The following is a 25,364-nucleotide window of genomic DNA, read 5'->3' on the forward strand; positions in this document are numbered from 1 at the left end:
TTGACAAGGCTGGATAATGTGTTACGTACTGACGGACGTGAGTGATTTCAAAACTATGTGAAGCTAACACCTTGTGTGGCAGTCGGTTAGGAAGGCCATTTGTTAGCGAGTTGCTCATATTAGCCCCATATAACATTGTAGAATGTCGGTTAAAACCGGTTGGAACTTGTTGATTTCATGATGTTAGTTAAAATACTGTATGTTCATATGATTTCATATTGGATGTGTTTAAAAATTGAGTACTAGTTAAAAGATGAATGTCTAAAAAGAGCCAACACACAGTCAAAGTTCAGGGGCCGTCCACGGGGTCGGGCCGACCGGCGAGACAGTTCGAGAGGCCGCCCTCGTGGGAGGGTCGGTCTCGGGACTGAGCAGACGGGTCAGAGGGTGGGTCCCGGGACTGAGTAGTCAGAACCCGAGGGGCCGGCTTCAGGGCAGACAGAACCCGAGGGGCCGGCTTCGGGGGACTAAAAACCCGAGGGGGCGGCTTCGGGGGACACCGGGTCCTCGGCACTGGCTTCGGGGGACACCGGGTCCTTGGCACTGGCTCGGGGGGACACCGGGTCCCCGGCACTGGCTGAGGGGGACACCGGGTCCTTGGCACTGGCTGAGGGGGACACCGGGTCCCCGGCACTGGCTGAGGGGGACACCGGGTCCTTGGCACTGGCGGAGGGGGACACCGGGTCCTTGGCACTGGCTCGGGGGGACACCGGGTCCCCGGCACTGGCTGAGGGGGACACCGGGTCCTTGGCACTGGCTGAGGGGGACACCGGGTCCCCAGCACCTGCTGGGGTGCGTCCAGTACCCCCCCCTCAACGAACGTCCCTCAGCGTTCCACCCGGCCTGTCAGGGAAACGGCGTAGGCGGGGTGACCAACGATGAGTCGGGTGGGAGGCGGGGCGACGGCCGGAGGGCTGAGCTCGCTTGAGCCCACGGGTCTCAGCAGGGAAACATGGGGAGGTGTATCCGGAACCACCTCAGGAACAGGAACAGGGGCTGATGCACTCGGGACCACCGGCGGAGCAGCAACAGGGCGAGGTGCGTCCGAGACCACCGCTGAGCAGGAACAGACTGGGGCTGGTACCGACGTCATCTCCCCTGGGGTTGAACACACCTGGGCCCCCCTTGAGGTCCCTGTCCTCTTCACCATACAGTGGTAGAACGCCACTTGGTCACCGTAGAAGAACTCCCACAGATCCACATTCTTTCCTGGTGGCTCCATGCTGGCTGGTCCGTTCTGTCAGGAAAGGTTTTAGTGAGGACCCAGATGCAGGAGGAAGGAGTTCCAAAAAACTGAGTTTTATTACTCAAAAGCAAAACCAAAAGTGCTGCTGAGCAGGATCAAAAAACAGAACCTGAACATAAAACAGAAAACTTTGAAAACCTGCCCAGAAGAACATGGAGAGAGCAAACAGTACGGACCAGCAAGGAGCAGGGGAAAGACAAGACGAGATATACACAAAGGTAAATGAGACACAGGTACAGACGATCGGGGAAGATGGGAAACAGGAAGGTCAAGACGGAATTGAAACTCAAGGACATGGGCTTTCAAAATAAAACAGGGAAATGTCAAATCCTGACACTGGCCAGCTGCTGCGGGGATTAACAGGGAGATCATCTTGAAACTCAGGATTTCCCAGCTAAGAAAATACACTTATACCTACCCGGGTAGTGTACATAAGAGACATAGAACAGCACAAGAAACCACAAAAGAGCACTTACCAGTACAATAAGAACTGAACAAGTGTTAGAAGGAAATAATTCTTTATTTTATTTTATCTTTGAAGAAAACAGCTCTATTTTATTTTGGGTTATATTCTTCCAGTCACTGTAATTGTGATAATGTACGTATATATAAATATTTTGTTTGTTTGTTACGGTAATAAAATTGTCAGTTGTGTCATGTTGTGATTGATTTAGGACCCAAATGCAGCAGAGCAGGAGGCAGGGGTTCCAAAAATGGTGATTTATCAATCAAAATAAACCAAAAGTGCCGCTGAGCAGGAACGACAAAAACACAAGAGCTTACCACTAGAGAACATCAAAAAACCTGACAGGATGCAAGGAGGGTAGAAACAGTACAGACCAGCAGGAAGCAAGGAAAAGACAAGTCAAAATATACACAGAAGGGTTGACAAGACACAGGTGCAGACAATCAGGGCGGATGGGAACGAGGGAAGTCAAGACAAAACTGAAACACAAAGACACGGATTTCAAAATAAAACCGGAAGCAAAACAAACTGTGACAAGTTGTTTAACATAACCATATTCTTTCTTGCTCCTCATAACCTAGGTCTTAGTAGCCTATACTCTTTTGCCGTTTTCTAAGTACAAGTGCTACATAAACGCCAGGTGTGTTATTTGTCACCTTGAGCCCGAAGGCAAGTTGAGGGGAGGGAAGGTCGGGAGGCGTTATCCACGAAACATGATGTAAGCTGTGTGGATGTGCAAATGAGGATGGATGAACATCAGGATGAGTGTTTTCTGGTTTTTTGGTTTTGCTTCCTGCAAAGCCCTGTTTCATCATTTGTCCATCATATCTCCTCGTCTCCCCCGTTACTCATCTTGCAAATATAGATCCTATCTGTGACGTCCTGCTTCTGTTGTTACTCTCGCCGTTTCCTTATTTTATAACATAATAATAATAAATAAAGAAATTCCCTGGTTGGTTGTACTCAGGTTACGTGATCAACAAATCCTTCCCAACACCCGCCACCCCGCGTTAGTTCTGTTTACATTAGACCTAACCCGCGGTTAAGACTACCCTTGGAGGAGAGTTATTCGCAGGGCAGCTCGACATGCCACCCTGCGTTGGTCAATGTAGAAGGGGTGGGGCATTCGCTGACATAAAAGGGGCTAAAGTTAGCTGTGGCTACCAGCTCTTTTAGTGGATCTCTGCCAAAATATTTGCAATGCTGGTGGCAACCATTTACGGTGAAATATCCTGTTTCAAATGTTGATTGTATGGCAAAATAACAAATGACATGCGTTGCATTAAGCTGACGTTGGATTAATTCAGAATTATACATACCTGAGGACAGAGGGGAGGGGCTGCGACTGCAGTGAGGGTTTGGTGTGAGCAGCCATAGATTTGAGAGCAGAATGTCAGTGCCGATGATGAAAAAAAGTAAAGTTTCTGTACACAAGCAGGGACTTTTTGAGTTTGAGAGCAGTGGAGAATCTGAAGTTGAGAAAACAGACTAATGCCCTCAAATCTAAAAAGTATGCCCTTGATTAAAGGCGGTAATATATCCCCATAACAGCGGTTGTTAGAGCTGAGTAAAGAGGTGGAGGGAGGGTTACGCTGCCGATTCAAGGGGGCACATTAAATTAGTCAGGTGGAGGGGATCTTTGAGCATGGTTACCTTGGGAACAACCCCCCCCCCCCCCCCCCCCCCACTGCTGCTGGGCCTTCATGACTTTTAATCCCCTTAATCTGAGCACTCACGACTGTAGCTGCTCAGACTGGGTTTGATCTTATAGGCGCCTGTGCTCCACTGCTCTTTGTCTGCACAGCTGTGTATCTGTATGCAAATGTGAGTAAAGTCTGTGATTATGATAAAAAGAAGGAAATGATATGGAAATAGTGTTGCATCTAAAATGAGACTGTTTACTTTAACAAACTAAGGAGTGGAATAAAAAGTTGTCTAACTTCTTTGGGTCTCTTTCAGCTGCCTTCACTTTCCTGTCCTTGGGTTGCAGCTAAACACAACATGAAAAAAAACTTCCACAGGATAGAAAAGACAAACACCAACAACAACAGACAGAGACCAAGGTCTGAAGGCAGAAGGCTTTTATCATGGCACATCTCTATCAACCAGCCTTGCAGACTGTTTCAGAAACTTTTCTCAAAGTTATATGGCTCCTCACTAAAGTGTTTCCTCTGATATTCGCTCAGTTCAGCATTTCTAGCATTCACAGCTGCCACTGACTTTGTCTTTGATAACTCAAACGTAGCTGAGCAAGGGGAAGATGTCCTTTCAAAGAACCGATGAGAGTTTCTGGCAGGGTCAGGTCGAACCTGGATATCTCTGACTGATGAAATTAACTTCTTGTAATCTTCTTCAAAGTACTGTCTTTTCCACACTATAACACTTAATAATAATAATAATAATAATAATAATAATAATAATAATTAAAGCTGCAAGAAGCGATGAACGGGCCCTCGCACTCATGGCCACCGTCCCCCATGAGCATATCAGAAATGACACCACCCACGACTCTCTATGTCAAACCATTCAAAAGTTATAGCAGAAAATAGGGACAACCAATCAGAAGAAGGGGCGGGGCTAATTCAGGCCAATGAAGCTCAAGGACTCGATACAGAGTCCGATGACACCACCCACGACTCTCTATGTCAAACCATTCAAAAGTTATAGTCAGAAAATAGGGACAACCAATCAGAAGAAGGGGCGGGGCTAATTTTCACCAATTATGGTCAAGGACTCAATACCGAGTCCGATGACACCACCCACGACTCTTTATGTCAAACCATTCAAAAGTTATGGCAGAGAAAAGTATTCTAGGGGGTGCTGTTGAACCATTTTGCCACGCCCATTAATGCAAACCATGAAATATCAAATTTATCACCAGGCCTGGCTTGCATGCCAAATTTGGTGACTTTTTGGGAACTATCAAATATGGACCAATCAGCTGAAGGGGGGGCGCGCTTTTTGGCGTCTAGCATCGCCACGGTAACACTTTTGAAAGAGAAGAGTAATGCACGTAGTCGCAGGATGGAGACGCATATTTTGATTTATAACACACCTGGGTGCACGTTACGGTTCGGGCCGTATTAACTGCCGAAGGAATGGCATAAATTTCGCCAAAATAACACCATTAATTCAAAATGGCCGACTTCCTGTTCCCTGTTCGGTTTCGGTCATGGCGCCAAGAGACTTTTCTTTAAGTTGCGCCATGATACAGGTGTGTAGCGATTTTCGTGCATGTACGTCAAACCGTATTGTGGGGCTTGAGGCACAAAGTTTTCTAGAGGGCGCTGTTGAGCCATTTTGCCACGCCCATTAATGCAAACCCTCACTCACTCCCTCACTCACTCACTCACTCACTCACTCACTCACTCACTCACTCACTCACTCACTCACTCACTCACTCACTCACTCACTCACTCACTCACTCACTCACTCACTCACTCACTCACTCACTCACTCATCTTCTTCGGCTTATCCGTTCCCGGCTCGCGGGGGCAGCAGCCTCAGCAGGGATGCCCAGACTTCCTTCACCCCAGACACTTCCTCCAGCTCTTCCGGGGGGAGTCCGAGGCGCTCCCAGGCCAGCCGAGAGCAATGCAAACCATTAAATATCAAATTTTTCGCCAGGCCTGACTTGCGTGCAAAATTTGGTGACTTTTTGGGCACGTGTAGGGGGGAAAAAAGGGCCTCCTTTCATCAGAAGAAGAAAGAAAGAAAAAAAAAAGAAAAAATTCCTACTGATACAATAGGGCCTTCGCACTGTAAGTGCTCGGGCCCTAATAATGGCTTGGTTTTATATAGCGCCCTTCAAGGCACCCAGAGCGCTTTACAGAGACCATTATTCATTCACATGGTGGTAGCTACGTTTTGTAGCCACAGCTGCCCTGCAGACTGACGGAAGCGTGGCTGCCATATTGCGAAAACGGCCCCTCCGACCACCACCAAACATTCAAACACATTCACACGGGGCAAAGCGGGTAAGGTACTGCCCAAGGACACTACGACAACAACTGGGACGGAGCGGGATTCGAACCGCTAACCTTCCGGCCAATCGAGCCCAGCTGAGCCTCATGCTGATGGAGCTTGGTGCCCTGAGCAGAGAGGGCCGTTTGGAGTTCTTTTGAGTCGGCTGAGTCCATCGTTGGCCAGTTTGTTCTGTAAGGGCCTTGACTCAAAAGAGGACTCAAAATGCACGACTCCAGGAACAAAAAGAGTATTTATTAAAAAAAACAGAGCAAAAGGGTAATACAACAGAAAACACTCTTGACGAGGAAAATCAAAGGCTGAACAAAAAGCGCTCTCTGGGAGGATCAATCTATCCCACACTTCAAGTACAATATAAATATGGCGACGTGACGACACTCGACATGAGACAACAAACTGGCACAAGACAAAGGGAGACACAGACTATTTATACATAGGGTAGGGGAACACAGGTGGAACCAATCAGGGGCGGGGTTGACATTCACAGTGGAGGGAAAATCACACAAAGGGGGGAAGACAGGATGTGAAACGAGAGGGAGAAGGTGAGTATCAAAATAAATTCGTCAAGGGCTGATAAGCAGAAACTCTATGTATGTATTAAGAATCAAAACACAAAATCTGAAAGTCAAAATCCAAAATCTGAGAACTAAAACCCAGAATCTGTAAGCGATAACTCAAAAAAACACCAACCAAAGGTGCGATCATCTCTCTGGACTTTACGTGATGGCTTTCACAGGGGGAGCCCCTATTAAAAACAACCATGTGGCTGCAGAACTGCTAAGACACCTTTGATCTGTAAGATCAGGTCTGGGTTTGCTGAGGTTCTGGTAGCAGCGTTCACACATGTTTAGGTGGATCGCAGGGACGTGCAACCACACCAGAGCCAACAGTAGGCTGACCAAACGTCCTCTTTTCCCCGGACATGTCCACTTTTTACGTCCTGTCCGGGGCGTCCGGGTGGGTTTTATAAATTGATGATAATGTTATCCTTAATGTTATCCTTGTTTGGTTCAGCGTGTGTGACGTAATCCCAGAGAGGTTGCCTTGTGGGCGGATCTCCAACACTCAACAAGGAAGCAGCAGACAGCGGCGGTCTCGCTTACCGGGCACACGTCACACGCTCCCAAGATGCCGAAGCGAAAATGCAGCTTCACAGATGCACTGAAAAAAAAGTTTCCAATGTACAAACCCGGTCGGGACATATGGGAGGCTGAGTGCACCGTGTGCAAAGCTGGCACTTATGTTTCTGTGTCCAATAAAGGTGCCGGGGACATGCAGCTCACATGGACATGGGAAAACATAAGAAGGCAGTGCGAGTGAGAGTAGCTCTTCAAAGTTGACCGAGTTCTTAGACCCGGAAAAACAGAGGACGCTGTAAATGCAGCGGAGGGTGCATTGGAATTTCATACTGTGAAACACAACAGTAACAGATCCATGGATTGCACTAGTGTCTTGCTACAAACAGCATTTACAGACTCTGACATTATGTACATTACACTGAAAGGTTAGTGAGAGATATTTTGTTAAAGTTGGATTTTCTAATACAGAAGAGGTATTATTTAGAACATTATTTCATATTATTTTTTTATTTGTCCAGTAAGACTTGAAAAGAGACCAAATATTTTACAAGTTAATTTTTGTAATACAGAAGAGGCATTATTTCAATCATTATGATTATTATACATTATGAGATTTTACATTTATTTTACATTCATATTTATTTATTTTTATATTTATATATATAAACTTGAAAAGGATTATTATTTTAGACATAATATAGAAAGTTGAGTAACCACTGAGAAGCCTATCTGAATTTCTGTCTTTGAGAGATATTATTTTGTAATATAACTGAATATTCTATCCATACATATAAACTTTAAATATATTAAAATTATAAGGAATCTTTGAGTAAACTGCGAGTATCATTTAAGTAGGCTATCTCGTGGCCGGGCCGAGTGTCCTCTTTTTTGAAAATCAAAATATGGTCACCCTAGCCAACAGGCCAAGCTTAAACGTATGTTTATATATATATTCCATTGCGTATTTCCATTTCTGTTTGCTGATTGTCCACACATGGGTCCAGTTAGCTTTACTGAACTTTTAAGCACTTCTGCATGTTAAAGCTAAAAAAAGTGAAAACCTTCCAGTCAAGCGACCAAAACCGGAGAGAAATACATGAAACTTTGATGAGGGAGATTGTAACAGCAGTTAGTTCTGTCAGATAAACGTGTTCACCTTGTTCTGACTGTAAGCGAGCAACTCCAGGACATGGGACTGACAGGAAGAAGAAAAGCAGCCTTTAACTTCAGGCTTTATATATTGTGCCTGATGCTTTTTATTGATAATCTTTCTTCACCACCCATCCTCTTTCTCAACCACACACATACACAAACATCCAAACAAGCTGGTGTGTGTAAGGAAACGGCACTTGTGATCAGGCAGCAGCAGGCGGGTGTTGATTCAATATGAAAACAATTTTCTCTCCTTCTGCATCTGAGCTGGAAACAATCAGTTTTTAGGGTGATGTTCCTCTGTCCTCTATTGATTGTGCGTATCTGTGTATATATATATATATATATATATATATATATATATATATATATATATATATATATATATATATATGGGTTTGTGTGTGTGTATGTAGAGAACGAAGCTGGTGCTTTTCTCAACCCAGAGCAGAGCAGCTGTGCAAATGCAGAGAACATAGGAAAACCAAGATAAAACAAAGATATTCTGCCTCAAAGTGATTCTGAAAAGGAATTAATGCATTTGCTTCTTGATGATTGATCTCCTGCAATTCTGAACAGTACGATGTTCTTAAGTGACTCTGAACAGCTTCCAGGTGATCTAAAGGCAGGGCTGTCGTTTACTCCTCTCTCGTCAACGTCAGGAACTATTTCCGTAGCAGAATAAAGCTTGACCAAAGGCCTTTACAGCCAAAAAGGAAACAACAATATAAATAATGCATATCAAGAAAAGTAGAGCGATGAATAAATAAACAAACTAAAAAACATGTTTATTTACAAGATGTCAATGTACAGTTTGAGATGAGAGGAAGTCCTGAGCAAAGACCCATGTTCGAACAGTTCGTATTTGTGACGGAAGGTAAAAAAGGAAATCACGGTCATCCTCCCTCTGCTCTCGGGTTTTTTCCGCGCACTCGCAAAACCAGTGCTCCCAGAGTTTTTCTCTGTTTTACTGGATTGTTGTGGAATAACTGTAAATTCCCCCAGAACCAAAACCACATTTGATCCTGACCAATGACATGGTCACATCTTTTTGCTAGGGAGAGCTTGTTTTATTCGGGATCCCCCTACAGAAGGCTTTACTTATTTCCTCCCAAAATTATTTATAATTGAGCATTAAATTGAGCATTCAAAATTGAACATTAAAAATGTTTTTCTTTGACTTTTGGTCTTGGATCTTGGATGTCCACCGCAGAGGTCGAGGGTTCCAGTACCTCGTGGACTGGGAGGGTTACGGCCCGGAGGAGCGGTTATGGATCCCACAACGCCATATCTTGGACAAGGGCCTCCTCCGGGTCTTCTACAGCGACCACCCCGACAATCCCGGTAAGGCGCCAGGAGGCGCCCATTGAGGGGGAGGTGATGTTAGGGTTTTGCACACCCTTCCTCCGCCAGAGGGCGCCAAAGCCTGGTCAGGCTTGGCCAGAGCACTGCAGCTGATCCCAATTACCGTCCCCACACCTGACACCATTCAGCCTCGTCAACCAGCCTGCTCTTAAGCCTGCCTCCCACAAGCTGCGGTGTTGGATGATTCTCTCCAGCTCAGAGCCCCGTACTCTGCCCGTTTTCCTGGACTTCCCTAGTTTCCCGTTCGTGGACCTTCCCTTCCTGGGTCCTTTTGGATTACTTTTTCCAGCCGTGAGTTTCCCTCCGGTCTGCGCCTTTTGTTGGACTTTCCAGCTGCGTTTTTACGGGCTGTGATTTTGTGTTTGTCTTCCTTCCCTCCTGTGGAGCGCCTTTTGTTAATAAACTTTGTTAACCTGAACCTTGCTCGTTTTGTCCTGCATTTGGGTCCGCCCTCCTTCCCTCGAGCCTAACACACGCTAACGCTTTTGAAAGAGAACACACCTGGGTGCACGTTGCGGCTCGGGCCGTATTACAATTTTTCACAATTGTTTAAACACATTTATTGGAACATCAGACACAATGTGCACAACCTGAAACTCATTTTTCAGGTGGCTGAACCAATCCTGCTGAACTCCAAGCACATTTACTGCTCTAGACTCAAATTCCCATTCCATACCACACATTTCTCACAACACTACACACAATTCCCAATACCCTGCACACTCTTCCTGAATTCCCTCTCTTGCTGTTCACACAGAACACACAGTCAATCACATTTCTAAACTCCAAAGGCTTTTGTGCAATATGTAATCAGCAATTTGCCATTGAATTCATATTCATTGATGAAGCGGGGTTCAACCTTGTAAAAAGAAAGCGCCGAGGGAAGAATATCATCGGCCAGCGTGCCATCACAGAGATCCCTGGCCAACGTGGAGGGAACATAACAATGTGTGCTGCCATCAATCACCACGGCGTCCTCCATCACCATGCCACCCTTGGCCCTTACAACACTGCACTTCTTCTAGCATTCCTGGACCAGCTCTACAATATCATTGTCCAGCCAGACCAGATGGAGGACACAGAAGTGGTCAGGTTCGTTGTTATCTGGGACAATGTCAGTTTCCACCGGGCTGCTCTGGTCCGTGAGTGGTTCAGGGTCCATCCAGAAGTTGATGTCCTATATCTCCCTCCATACTCTCCCTTCCTCAACCCAATTGAGGAGTTTTTCTCTGCCTGGAGATGGAAGGTATACGAGAGAAATCCTCAGACACGGATCCCACTGATGCAGGCCATGGAGGACGCATGTGGCAATGTCACTGCGGAGGCCTGTCCAGGCTTCATGCGGCATTGTAGGAGATTCTTCCCCCGCTGCTTGGCCAGGGAGAACATCGCCTGCGACGTGGATGAGGTCCTGTGGCCAGCCAGGGATGAAAGGAAGGATGCAGCCCAATACTTTTGTTCTGTTTCTATTTTCTGTCAAGTTTTCATCCACAGCTTGCTGTGATGTCCAGTGGACTGCACATTTTGAGTCCAAATACTGTAAAATATTATTTGTTGTTACAGTAAAGAATTGTGTGTTGTTTTCTATTTGAGTACTCTATACATAAGAATACTATATGGTGATATATTACATCCAACAGCTGAAGGTGTAACACTGAACATACAAATGCATGATTCTACTGAGGCATTCATATAATGTTTTCCATTCATACTATAGTGTCTTCCATTCTGCACATCAGTGTTCAGTGGCTGCTTAGAAATGTCTACTCAAATGATGTATGTGTTTGGCATTTGAGAAGGAAATACCATTTAGTGAAGAGTTAACACTGTTTTGAGGGTAGAGTGTGCTTTTGCAAGAGAAGTGTAGGATTTTGCATTTTGTGTGTGAATTTTGTAATTTGAGTTTAGAGTTTTGAGAAAGTGAGGTAGTCTATCAGGAAATGTGTTTAAACAATTGTGAAAAACTGTAACTGCCGAAGGAATGGCATAAATTGTGCCAAAATTACGCGATTAATTCAAAATATTCAAAATGGCGCATGGTGCCAAGAGATTTTTCTTTGAGTCGCAACATGATACAGGTGTGTACCAATTTTCGTGCATGTACGTCAAACTGTATTGTGGGGCTTGAGACACAAAGTTTTCACGCCACGCTCATTAATGCAAACCATTAAATATCAAATTTATCGCCAGGCCTTGCTTGCATACAAAATTTGGTGACTTTTGGGGAACTATCAAATATGGACCAGTCAGATGAAGGGGGGGGGCACGCTTTTTGGTGTCTAGCGTCGCCATGGTAACGCTTTTGATTGAGAAAAGTAATGCGCGTCGTCGCAGGATGGAGACGCACATTTTTTCTTTTAGAAATTTTTATTGGTTATACATTAAACAATATACATATGTTCACAGCGTTAACGATTATAGAGAATAAAGAATACAAGCATAGTGTGGCTGTAACAACAAATATTTACAAGTATACAAAATCCTGGAGTTGCACATTTTGATGTATAACACACCTGGGTGCACGTTACGGTTCGGGCCGTATTAACTGCTGAAGGAATGGCATAAAATTGCACCAAAATTACACCGATTAATTCAGAATGGCCGACTTCCTGTTCGGTTTCAGCCATGGCGCCAAGAGACTTTTCTTTAAGTTGCGACATGATACAGGTGTGTACCGATTTTCGTGCATGTACGTCAAACCGTATTGTGGGGCTTGACGCACAAAGTTTTCTAGGGGGCGCTGTTGAGCCATTTTGCCACGCCCATTAATTCAAACCATTAAATATCACATTTTTCGCCAGGCCTGGCTTGCGTGCAAAATTTGGTGACTTTTGGGGCACGTTTAGGGGGGCAAAAAGGCCCTCATTTTGTCGGAAGAAAGAAAGAAAGAAAGAAAGAAGAAAAATTCCTACAGATACAATAGGGCCTTTGCACTGTAAGTGCTCGGGCCCTAATTATGAGTAAAAAAAAAGATCTGTTTGTTTTGCTCAATCCTGTAAAGAGAAACAATTATGGCTAAAATAAACTAAATGCAGGGCGCCCAGAACAGGCAACTCGACCCTGAGCAGCTTCACAGTTGCTCTGTTGGGAGGAGGAGCAAAAGGAGGATTACTCCCGACTCACTAGAGGGAATGGGGATTTACTCAATATACAAATGTCAGAGGTAATCACTACATGGGGCAGCCAATACCACCCACACCTCAGCGCTGCGAGAGAGGGCCGAAACAAAACAACAAAAACAAGTTTTATTATTCTAAACAAAAAGAAGTAAAAACAAGACAATACAAGAGAAAACAGCAGAGGCAACTCTCTCACTGTATGTGAGACTCACACCAGAACAGTCACACCTGAAGCCCATTTCTACCCCTTTAAAACTATTGCTTTGGCAATCAATATACAGCATTTCCATCCAGGGCATCTCGCCCAATACCTTCTGCAGCCCAACTGCAAGTTACATGGAGGCATCTGGCGACGCAAACAGAGAACCTGTGCAACAACCTCGCCTTTAAGTGTTCAGGAACGCCAGGAATCTGTATCAGCCAGCTTAAGAGTTTACTTTATATTATTTGTGGGCTCACCATTAGCCAATCTGGACCCAAATCGGGGGCATGGCAGGAAGCCGTGGCTACAGTAGGCCGACATCTGTACACAGTATTTACATATTTATATATAAAGAATGGAAAATCAATGATCGGCTCAATGATCATGGATTAAATAAACTGGACGAAGGTTCACAGACTCACACAAACACGAGCACACACACACATGCACCAAACTATGAACACACCTCCCGCTACCCAACGCCTTTGCTGCCCCCTGTTTGTTGTTCTCTGGGATGGGCTGTACTGGAAAATATTTTGGGGGGATTGATAAAGTATTTTGAATTCAATTGAATTCAATTTTTACAAGTTTGTATTACAGTTACAGAGTTTAAAGACCATCTTCTCCCCAGGAAACATGACACATTCATATGTGGTTGGTTGCTGTGTTGGAGTCACAAACCTGAGACCTCACGCTTTCTCTGGGGAGGTCTTTTCTCGGCTTCACCCCTCTGGAAACAATGATCATGAGCAGGTCTGACGTGTGCCTGCAGATATGTTAGTAGCTGCAGGTCTTTGAGAGCATAGACATTTTTACTGTTGGGTCTTTTGTACCTGGGAGAGAGAATTTCATTTATATATCAGGCAACAACAATGGAATTTGTATTGTGTATTATTAAGACTGTCAATATGTATGTTGGTAAGTATACCCTTTTATCTAAAAAATAAATAGATAAATATATCATCCCATAAACCAGATTATAATTAACTTGTTTTATCTGCTGTTTCCTGTCATCAACCAGTGGTTCATCAGTTGCTCACTTGTGTTGGTGACATACATAATCCAGAAGAGCACGTCACTGCAGCTGAAGAAAAACAAATTACTACAAACCAAAACATCTATAATAACATCAGTTACCACGGTTGAACTTCTCAGAAGAGGTTTGGTTGCAGCAACACCAGAAACGACGGACAATATCTTTCATTCAATGCAGGTTTCAGTGCGGTTTCTCACTATACCAGCCTGAAAACAAGATGTCACGGTTGGAATAACAATCAATATGCTGCTGCAATCACTTCTTTCCTCGTCTAGACGAGTGAAAATTTAATGACTGATAACATGTATTTCTGGACTGGTTACTGCAACTTCCATTCAACTTCTTTCTGCTTCAAATGCAGCTCATATCAAAGAAAACATGTTCAATGTAAATATAATAAACAATTTTGGGAGGAAATAACTAAAGCCGTCTGCCGGGGGAGTCTGTGAATAAAATGAGCGCACCCCAGTGCACAAGCACCCCCCCCACATGTCTGCATATATATTAATGGCAAACATAGCCACATAAAGCACAAAAAGTGAGTAAATTTGTGTTTGGTAGATAATTTCTTTGTTGTAGCCGTGCTTCTTGGCAACAACTCTTATACTGTTGGAAAGCCTGTTTATTTCCCTGTGAAATGGCGCCACATTTGTAAGGACCATGCATTTGTGGGATGAGCAGCAGAGCTGAGGATGTGGGTTGTGCCCATGAAACATTTTCCAAATCTTCTCTGCCAATGCCAAACAGCTTTGACTCTTGTTTGGTGTTTTCCAGCTGTAAAATATGTATTGCCAAGAAGCATTGTTAAATAATCTACCAAACACAAATGTCCTTCCTTTTTGTGCTAAGTTTATATGAGCATTTTGATCTTGCAACAGAGGTTGTTAATTACTTTTTGTGTATGTGAATCTGCATGGATGTGTGTGAGAGTGTGTTTCGTTTATCAGCCCTCTTGACAGTCTACCATATCTTATTGAAACCCTAAAATGAAAATAGAAGTGAAAAAAACTTGATTCTGTCAAACAGGACTGATATCACTGACAGTGGGCCATGAAAGGGAAGACAAGACAGTGATGGGTGCATCCTGGTGACTGTTGTAGTTTATGTGAATGAGTGTATAATGAATTGTGTTAGAATAAAAAGACTGGGGGGGGGGGGGTGATGAGATCTTAGTATCTTATATTTAAAAAACAAGTATAAATATAAGTATAGTAATTATATTTAAGATTATATATATATATATATATATATATATATATATATATATATATATATATATATATATATATATATATATATATATATATATATCCAGTATATATATAAGAGATCCTTCCACGCGCTACGTCCGGCCAGAGAAGCCCCAACCTGTGGCCCGGGGTTGGTAGAGGGAGAGCAATGCCCAGGATTGTCACTTAGGTAGGAGCACTGGGTGATGAAATGGGGAAAAAAAACAGCAGGGACGTACAACAAACAATCCAGGCACCCAGGGACACCACCGCCCAGGTCCTGCTTGGCAGTATATGGGCCCTATTGCCACCCAATCCAAACTGGGAGCGGCCCGTCCCCCTTTATGTGCCCTGCCACAGGAGCCTGGCCATCATTCACCCCTACCACCGAGAGGTCCTTGCAGCAGGGGTCCCAGGAACTACTCACGGCCAAAGCATGCTCCGAGCCGTGGACCAGTTATCTGGGTTGGCCCTATGGAAGGCAGTGCAAGAACGCCACCGACCAGGTACACACAAAACAGCAAAGGACATCCCACATCCAACAGGGGACTCAACAAGAGCCCCAGCAACCAGAGACACAGAGACCCCCAGCCCGTGCCCCCTAACCTGGAAGCAAGGGGAGCCAGCAGACCATGGCCCACCAGGAGAGCATGGCGAATAGAAAAAGCAAATAAAAGCGAAAATATCATAGCGACATGATGACAATAACAACAACGTTACATTCAGTAATGATAAAGGTTTCTGTCCCTCCCCCGAGCTACGTGGATGTAGATCAGCGGAGACTAAAGTAAGACTAAAGAAGGATGTGCTAATTGTAGTCAAGGACAACAGGAGTAGAATTTGACAGTTTGTACGGAATTCTTATCATGAAATGATAAGAATTCTCAATGAAAAGAACTCAATGAAAAAATAATTATTTGATTATAACATAGTCGAAATGACAAAATCCAAATGTACTATTACAGATCATTTGAAGGTGACATACAGACTGTGTCATGAATCCAAGGATGTAGTAATAGTATTTCTGATTTGCTTAAAATTCCAGTGTGATTTTCTGTTGGTCGGAGTTTTGACAGCGTTAGTCCACAACAATCCAAGAGAGCGGAGAAAAATCTGTGAGGACAAGTTTCACAAGTGCGCGGGAAAAACCTGAAAGCAGAGGCGAGGGGCTGAGACTGTAGAGAGGGAGGTTTGAGCAGGTGAGGATTTGAGAGCAGTTCTGAGGATGAAAAAAAACATTTCTGCAAAGAAACAGGGACTTTTTACATTAGAGCATAGGGTTTTGTGGGAGACAAGTACAGAATGTGAAAGAAAAAAGACTAATATTCTCAAATCTAACAACTATGGTCTTGATTAAAGAATATAAAATAACCCAAACGCCCACTCTTCCAAAAATGTATTTAAAAGGAACCCTGGTTATTAAGACTTGTAGTCCCTAATTAGCCACAATTGTTCTCTTATACTAAAATATGTTGTTAGAAACACATAAAATAATCCAATTGCTTTAAAAATCTACAATGTTTATCACATATTTTGACCTGCGGGAGGCGCCATGTTCTACCTGCGCAATGCATTCTGGGGGCGATGACGTAGTTCGGTGGCTCTGGGAATATAAGCCGCGTTAGTTTAACTGCGACAGGTAAAACATAGATGAGCAGCACTCTCCCGGCCGTGGAGGCTGACGAGGGAGCCCATAAGACGTCTCGGTTCAGGCAAACTGGATCAAAGTTCTGTGATGCACGGGAGATCTGCAAAAATGATCAATGTCGTGTGCATCTTACCAGTGCATTAGCCTACGCCGTAGACGGCGTAGCCGTGGCTCTAGAGCCTGCAGCGCACCGCCATCCGCTCTCGCCGCCGCCGGGATGGAGACGCCGGTGGGCAGGATGCACGTTTGGGTGGGCATAGCCCACCCCTGCCCCCCCCTAAAACCGGCCTCGGTGCTGGGTCCACCGTTTGATGACAGACCAGAAGCTGAGGGAACTGGCCCGGGACTTTGACGAAACGGGAGGCGCAGACTTTGCGTCAAATAGGCAAGAACATCTTTATTTAATTTAATGACGCCAGATCTGGCTGGGGTTTTTATTGTAGCTTCGGCTATCTGCTAGTTGAAACGTGTGGTCGGTTAGTCTATCTGAGTTTTATGAAGTTTTTATAGTTCATGCTTTATGGTGCGGTACTTTTTTTTTTTTTTTTTTTTTACTTTTTTGTAGGTGCGCCGTCACCTTAATGTTCAGCTGTGTTTTGATCTGTGTTTCTGGTGCGCCGTCACCTGTTTAGCTGTGTTTTCATCTGTTTCTGGGTGTCAAAACAGTGGACGGGGGTTAGCAGGAGCCACCGTTTGACGTCACTACCCAGAATGCATTGCGGTGTAAACAACAATGGCGACCTACGAGTTAAATTATATTTTCAAATTTTATAAAAACGAAGACATCAACAAGGTTTTTTATATCACATTGTTATAATTGATACCAACATTTATCTTTTAAGACCTACATGTCTTAATATGCAGGGTTCCTTTTAAGAATATTCTCAGATGAGTCTCACTTTTTTTAGGCTAGTTCTATCTATTTAGTGGTTTTAAATGACATAACAGCAACCTAACCAAACAGCCACTTCAAGCAATGCGGTGAATGGTCACAACTCCCCGAGGTCTCATTGGTAGGCGAAGGGGAAATCCTAATCTCTAAGAGGCCCCTTCCTAGACACTTTAAATTCCAACCGGTAGAACTATAAAAGCCTAGATATGTCCAACAATGGGAAGAAAGACTAAAAAAAACTAATACCCCCCCCTCTCCCAGTCAGTTTGAGTCTCATAAATGTTGAAGAAGTCTTACAGAGTTATAGTATTACTTCCTGCAAATGTTCTGTTTCTTGAGAAGCACCTGGGGCCTCTCTGGAGCATGGCGCGCTGCTTCACATCGGTTTTCCTTTTCCCCTGACACACTGCCAATGTGCCCGGCCTCGCAACCCTCCCTCTGCCGCTGGTGTGCCATCATCGCCCGGTTTATTCGTTGTTTATTCGCAGTTTGTATTTGTTCGTCCATGCTGTTGTTAGGATCATTATGATGGAAAATTTAGCCTTGGTCTGAGTACAGGGTGTGCAAACTGATACTTAGCCCCTAAAAGATTAGCTCTGACGTTACAGTGATCTGTTTATCAGAATCGTAAGGATGAATCATCACTTGTGTTTAAAATCATCATGCTCCCTTTGTTCTGTGTCATTGCTGCATCGAGGCGAATGATGTATGTTCTGACCCACTTGCATGCAACTGCTTAATTAAATCTACTGAAATCAGGCTCATCTCTGAAGTCTTATTCATGGTAACTTAGATGCGCTCAGTTTCAGTCCGGAGATTGACCTAGCGGGAAAAACATATTATACCGAGGTATTAATAGGTTTTTCCACAACAATAATCTCAGTTACCTTATCTTGTCTTGTCTTGGCTTGTCTGGTTCAGCATCTCCATCATCAATCCACCAGCATCTGGTTTCCATTCCTTGAGTTCTATATACGCTCCTGTGCCTCAGCCAAGTTTGCCGTCAGCGTTTTCAGCTCAGGATGATTAGTTCGCACCTCAATTCTTGCTTGAGGCCTTTTGTGTCTTTGCTAATCGTAGTTCCGACTACTTGCAGTGTCTCGCTGTGGTCTTGGGCATCCATCTTCTCTGTGTCATCTTCAACTTCCCTAACTTCACTTTCAGAGATTATGTGGGGTTGTTTTTCAGCTTCGTCTTGCTTATGGTTAGTTGTTTCACTTCTTCATAACATCACTTTTGGTCGTTGAGTTAAGCATTTGAGAAGGGTCTGTCCAGGGGCGGCGGGTAATGAAGGCTAGGGAAGGCTAAGCCTCCCCAAATACAATGCCAGGTATTTTGCAAAAATGATATAATATGTGCGCAACATTAATAAAAAGCTGCAATATTGAATGTTTGTTGTTGCTTCAGCTCCCCTAGTGACAATGCAGTGATAATTCAGCAAGGCTTTGGTTAAAAAAAAGAAGAAAAGTAGCCAGTCGCACCCCCCTGGTCTGCGGACCGCTCAGGTGATCAGAACCGCAATGCATTATGTTGTTGTAAACATCCGCATTTTTGCCCGCCAATTACAAATGCACAGCCAGCAGCACTCCTTTCAAAACACAACACAAAGCTCCAAGTCAAGACCAAGATGGATATACGTTCATTTTTTAAACCAAAAGAGAAACAGACACAGAACATTGCCGAAGCTGCTGCCAACAGCTGTGCTACCAGTGACAGTGAGTGGGAGGAGAGCGACTGCACCACTGCCCTGGCTGCAGCCACCGCGTCAGCGACCCCCCCAGTGTCTAACACCGGCTCACCTGATGGTGCAGCCGGCCATATGAGCAGCGATGAGGAGGAGGAGATTGCACTGCCGGTAATTCAATTCATCCTGGTGACTGGCGCAGTGTCGCCGTACTGCAGATATTGGTCAAATTATGCTCAAATCATTGTTACGCAACTGTTTCGGGTGAAAAAAAACCTCAACATTTTCGAAGATTCCTCCCTATATATAGCTTCACCAAATATTTCAGTCACCCGCCGCCTATGGGTCTGTCATAACAACTTGAGAGAGAGGTTAGCTAAGCGTCTGCTCTATCCGCCGTGTTCCATGATGTCCACAAAGCAGCTCTTTTGAAGGGGTCAAATGTGACCGTGTACATCTTTAGGAGTCCAGTTAGCGGTTAGAGACTGGTCAGAGAGCAGACTTCTCTTCAAACAGTACTGATAGCAGTCAACAACATTACTCAGGTCAACACAAAGTTTCTGTGAGACGCATCAGCTTTAATATACTGAGAGCTAAAAAAATGGCTGCATTTGAAATATTGAAATGTCAAACAGAGGGCAAAATTGAGACCACGTATGGACTTCACAGCTTTCCAGACCGCCATACAAATTCCCAATCAATAAAAAATCAAGTGTAACTGGAATAAAAGCTTTCAGCGCATGTGTGTGTGTGTGTGTGTGTGTGTGTGTGTGTGTGCTTGTATATGTGTTCATGAGAGACAAAAAGAGGGCAGCACTCATTACAACAAGTGAGCTCTGATTCTCTCTGCAAATCACAATTTTAATCAGCCCAATCAGTCTTCATCGCTGTCCACGCTCTCCACATCCAACATATGTACTTGTGGGCTGCTTGTTGCTGTTGTCCTCTCTGCTGGAACGTTTATTTGCGGGTACTTGACTCCCCCCCTCCAGATGAGCAACTCTACAAGCAGCCTAATAAAGCGGCTAATTGTGTGGTTGTCGAGGCAGGATTGATTTGTCTGTTTCAACAGTGATAACACGAGCAATCATCACTCTCTGTGAAGCCTCCACACACTGCCACGCTCTAAACGCTGACATTTGACAGCCAGGAGTGTGTGTGTGTGTGTGTGTGTGTGTGTGTGTGTGTGTGTGTGTGTGTGTGTGTGTGTGTGTGTGTGTTGGAAAAACACATACACTTCTGCAACAAATTGGTGACGACTGCAAGGATGAATAAAGATGTGCAGGGTTTTTTGTTTATTTCAGAAAGCAGGGATGCAGGGAGTGAAAAAATGACAAAGCAAACACGAATACAATAAATCTGAGCACCAAATATGACACCGAACCAAGTTTATGAAACAACCCAACCAGGAACATCCAAGGGCTACTATTAAAAACATCCAAGAGGGCTCAGAAATTGCTAACATCCTGGATCAACAAATAGTCCTTTACTGGTGTTCCTACTCCACGGCTGAGATTTTTAACATCTTTTATTGATGCTCTTCTCGTTGTCGCACTGCCTACATCACATGCTTCAGTCTGATTGGTTGTATGCTTATCCAGTGGCATCCAGACAGATTTTCTCCTGCGTCTGTTGCTACTGACTACTGGACTAATTCTTTCAATTGAAGACCAAACTAGCTACGATTGCTGAACTTGCTGAACTTGCTACCTTAAGGGCTGTAAAGGGTACCAAGGTTTTGAGGGTTTTAGCTGTTGCAGCCAGGATGACCATCACCATTCATGGTGCTGCTGTGGAGACAGTAAATGGTGTGCACACCACCTCCACCTTTAAAACTAAACTTAAAACATTTCTGTTTAGTAAAGCCTATAGTTAGTGTTTAGTAAACCTCTAGCTGGTGTTGGTAAATCTCTAGGTAGTGTAAACTCTAGTGTGCCAGAGTCGTTCCTGTAGTTTCTTGTGCTGGCCCCCCCTTCTCCTCCCTTTTCTCTCTTTTGTCCATGTTGCAGCATCCTCTGCCGGACACCGGAACCTCCAGCGTGGGAGTGAGAGGGGCAGGGTAACGGCCCGGGCAGGCTGGGGAGAGGTTTGTCCGTCAAGACTCCTCTCCCTGGCCCTGCCCCTTCTCAACCTTTCCCCGACCCTGCACCCCAACCTGGGACTTGCTGATTGGGCCGGAGCTTCGGGAGCTGCATGCTGGCCTGTGGTCCCCACCCCTGGTCATCCCGTTGCTGCTTCCACCTGCCTGCTGTGCTGTTGCCGTCCCTGACCCACCAGTCTGGCCCTCGGCAGGAGGGTCCCCCCTTATGAGCCTGGTCCTGCTCAAGGTTTCTTCCTCCTAAAGGGGAGTTTTTCTTGCCACTGTTTGGCTTAAGGTTTTTCTCCCACTAGGGGAGTTTTTACCTGCCATTGTTTATGTAATAACTGCTCGGGGGTTTATGTTTATGTTTATGTTCATGTTCTGGATCTCTGGAAAGCGTCTAGAGACAACTTTTGTTGTATTAGACGCTATATAAATAAAATTGAATTGAATTGAATTGCATTTAGCGGAGGAGCTCACATGGTCAGTTCCCTCGGACAACACAGTGAAACTTCTTTCTCAGGAGACTAAAGAGGTTCAGCATGAGCCCCTGCATCCTTTGGATGTGTCACCATGGGAAACAGGGAAACAGCATCCCCTGCATATGCAAAGCTCTGCATAATCGGATATGAGAAGAGCATGAGTCATGGGGTGGGGGGCCACAGCTGTAAACTGTTTAGGTTGCTCCCGTGAGGAAGACGATGTTGAAGAATCTGGTCCAGAACCAGCAGACTCGGACAATTTCTTCTACAAGGCTTTAGGACTGCTAAACACTAGTCATCAATGAAGCAAAGCCACTTTTTCAGATTCAATTTTAGATTTTTGAATGCAAAAGTGACCCCTATTGGTAGTTGTGAATTGTTTTAGGACACAGCAATTGAGCTGAAACTAATCTTCACCCGGAGGGTAAACCGTGGGTTTGTGTCACACCCAGAACCCCATCAACGCAGCTACCTGTTTCAGGTGCTGCGTTTGCCGCCACCACAACATCTCTTAGCTATGCTAACCTGATAATGCCACATGAATTTGAAGCTTGATGGCGTAGGGCCAGGTTCACAAAGCATCCATCTCTTCCTTTAGTGCTGTCATGCTTCTGTAGCGTCTCATTGCTGCATCCTGCGCTGCACCGAATGACTTTATTTGGAATCTGGAGACTTGGATTCTGGTCATGAACAAGTCGACTGGTTTGATGGGATCTGACAAGATGTTTATCTTGCTGGTTGGAGGATTAATTACAATATAGATTGATGGAAGCTCTTGATGACAGGTGACAGGTGAAGAGGAATGGTGAGAGGTCAAGAGAGGCTTGCGTCACCCACCAGTGTTCTCATTTGTCACTGATAGAGTGGAGTGGAGCGCTGATCAGACTTGTTGAGTTGAAATACAGCGGAACATTTGATGATTCATGTCATGACCCATGACTCACAACAGCATGTCAAAAAACAGCAGATTCCTCTAAAAAATCATAACATTATAAAAGTTTACCCACTGAATGCTAGAGATGAATGCTTTTTTAAGTGTTTTAGTCTGTTTGACATGACTGCAGATTGGCATTGATCGTGTTGATATGAGTCCGGCACTTTATCATTCCAGACTCATGTTCACTGTTGGAGTGAGTTTGATGGATGGAGCACTGATCCCAACAAAGCTGCAGCTGCACCAACAAGACCCTTATTTAACTGAGAGTCTGTTAAAACAGGGAACTAGAAGGTATGCATTAGTGTTTGTAACTGTCCCTCATGAAATACAATCCTCCAGCTGTGTTAACAGTTAGCTCGGGATCACAGGGATGCTGATTCTTAGTCATTTGCTTGCTGTGGAACAATTGTTTTGTTTTTTTAACTCAGTCTGGTTCATTCTCTCGCTCAGGTGGACGTGGATGAACAATTTAAAAAAAGGATTCAGCTCGGCTTGTTCCCCAATAACACTTTTTCATCATTTTCGATCTGCAAACGAGAGTTATCCTACCTCGTTGAAGCAATGGGGTGTTTGACGTTTCCACCAGGATACAACTTTACAGTCTATCAGCCCCCGGTGTTATCTTATTCCCAGCTTGACATTTAGGAAATACATTCACAGAAGTTGATATCTGCTTAAATTTGCTTTTTTGTTGGTCAGGAATTACATTTTTTTTCTCCTTTTCCTCTCTCTTTTTTAAGTAAGACTTAAGAATATTTCTCTTTTTTAATAATAGACTGGGAATTAAGCAGTATTATTAATATCTGTGGTTGGTTCTATTTAAGTGTATATTTTTGTAAATATTGGTTACATTGACTGTTCTTTTTGTTTTGGTATTTAATAAGGGCCAGGTAAAATAAGACTTGTCTTCATCCTGCTCCTTTTCGGTCATGGGTGTGTAGATTGACCACCATGCACAAAATAAAAATAAATAAATAAAGTTACAATGCAAGACCGGGTCTTCTGGTTGTGTTGTAATGATGATACGCAGAGTGTAGGAACTAAGTGTGGTTGCGTAGAGTCGGACCTTTTAGAACGTAACACCAGCACGTGAGACCAGTTCATCATCCGAGTGTTAATTTGTTAACGTGTTAATAAAGTGGACCAAAGACAAGTCGGTGACTCGCAGTCCTTTATATAACACTACATGGTGTCAGAAGTCGTCGGACGATGGCTAAGTTCCCACCTCCTGAAAATTTTGATTTTTCCCGGCCGGAACAATGGCCCGAATGGCGCCAGAGGTTTCATCGGTACAGGGTAGCTACGAAGCTGAACAAAGAAGATGGAGAGGTACAGGTCTGTACACTGCTCTACTCGCTGGGGAAAGAAGCGGAACAAGTTTTTAAAACTTTCACATTTTCGGAAGATTATGAGGAAGATCCGGATGATTATGAGACAGTTATGGCTAAATTGGATAATTACTTCGTGCCCAAAGTGAATACAATTCACGAAAGAGCCCGCTTCCATCAGCGCTCCCAGAAGCCAGGGGAGACCGCGGAGGAATACATCAGGAGCCTGCATGATCTCGCTGACACCTGTGCATTTGCTGATGCAAAGAATGAAAATATCCGTGACAGGTTAGTCATTGGGATATTGGATAAAGAACTGTCAGAGAAGTTACAGTTAATGCCTGACTTGACGCTCGACAAAGCGGTAGAGCTCGTGAGGCAGTCAGAGCAAGTGAAACAGCATGTTAGTGAGCAAGGTTCTAATGCTGTATGTGCACAAGTCAGTGAAGTCGCACGCAAACAGGCGCCATACAGAGACAAGCAGAAAAACAGAAATGGACAAGGGCACAACAAATGGGGCAGAGAGAGACAAGGAAATAAATGTTCCCGATGTGGTCGGGCGCATAGGAAAGAAGACGCGTGTCCAGCACGGAACGCTGAATGCCGCAAGTGCAAGAAACTGGGACATTTTGCGGTCGTTTGTCGCTCCCGTGTGGTCAACGAGGTTACTGCACCCTATGAGGACGGAGAACGGAGTCAAGCACATTTCCTAGGAGAAATAACAGACGTGGGAGATTCAAATGAAGCATGGACTGTGAAACTGCCTATACAAGGTATTGTAATAAACTTTAAGATCGACTCAGGAGCAGATACAAGTGTCATATCTGAAAAGACTTTTAATCAGCTAAGGTACAAACCACAACTTAGCAAACAAGCAAGAAGGCTAGAGAGCCCAGGAGGTACATTGGATTGTATGGGCCACTTTATAGCCACCACAGTTTGGAAAGGAAAAAGGTTCAGATTTAAAGTGAATGTGTTAAAAGGCTCACATAGCAGCCACCTCCTGAGCCGTAATGTAGCTGCTGCCATGGGCTTAATAAAGCGGATAGAGGAGATCAAAAGTGCAGAAGAGCTGAAAGACCCCTATCCAGCAGAGGTTGGAAAACTGAACATAAAGCCAATCAAAATCATCCTAAAAGAAGATGCCGTACCTTACAGTGTGAATACTGCCCGGCGTGTGTCAGTACCCATGCTCACAAAAGTAAAAAAAGAACTTGATCGCATGGTAAACAGTGGAGTGATACAGCCAATCAAAGAGCCGACGGAGTGGTGTGCTCCGATGGTTGCTGTACCAAAGAAGAACAAAGAACAGCCAAGAATATGTGTCGATTTAAAAATGTTAAATAAGGCTGTGAGGAGAGAAAAATATGTTCTACCCACCATAGACGATATTCTACCTAAACTCACAGGTGCCAAGGTGTTTTCTCTTTTGGAT

General features: G+C 44.4%; 1 protein-coding gene across 1 annotated transcript; it reads right to left on the bottom strand.

Annotated features, from left to right (window-relative positions):
* Positions 1–289: 289 nt before the first annotated feature.
* Positions 290–1,222, bottom strand: LOC133454477 (uncharacterized). Its single transcript, XM_061733206.1, has 2 exons — positions 839–1,222; positions 290–487 (listed from the first exon to the last, which is right to left on the bottom strand). The coding sequence occupies exons 1-2, from the start codon at positions 1,220–1,222 to the stop codon at positions 290–292; spliced, it is 582 nt and encodes a 193-aa protein (XP_061589190.1).
* Positions 1,223–25,364: the final 24,142 nt, after the last annotated feature.

The sequence above is a fragment of the Cololabis saira genome, chromosome 11 (genome assembly GCF_033807715.1).
Source record: "Cololabis saira isolate AMF1-May2022 chromosome 11, fColSai1.1, whole genome shotgun sequence".
In the NCBI taxonomy this organism is placed as follows: domain Eukaryota; kingdom Metazoa; phylum Chordata; class Actinopteri; order Beloniformes; family Belonidae; genus Cololabis; species Cololabis saira.

Bases quoted from the DNA above. Each gene is read 5' to 3' on its own strand.
- LOC133454477 (XM_061733206.1), bottom strand. From the start codon at position 1,222: ATGGAGCCACCAGGAAAGAATGTGGATCTGTGGGAGTTCTTCTACGGT. The intron at 488-838 runs GTGGAACGCTGA...TGTCCCCCGAAG, and splicing joins CCGTTTCCCTGACAGGCCGG to CCGCCCCCTCGGGTTTTTAG.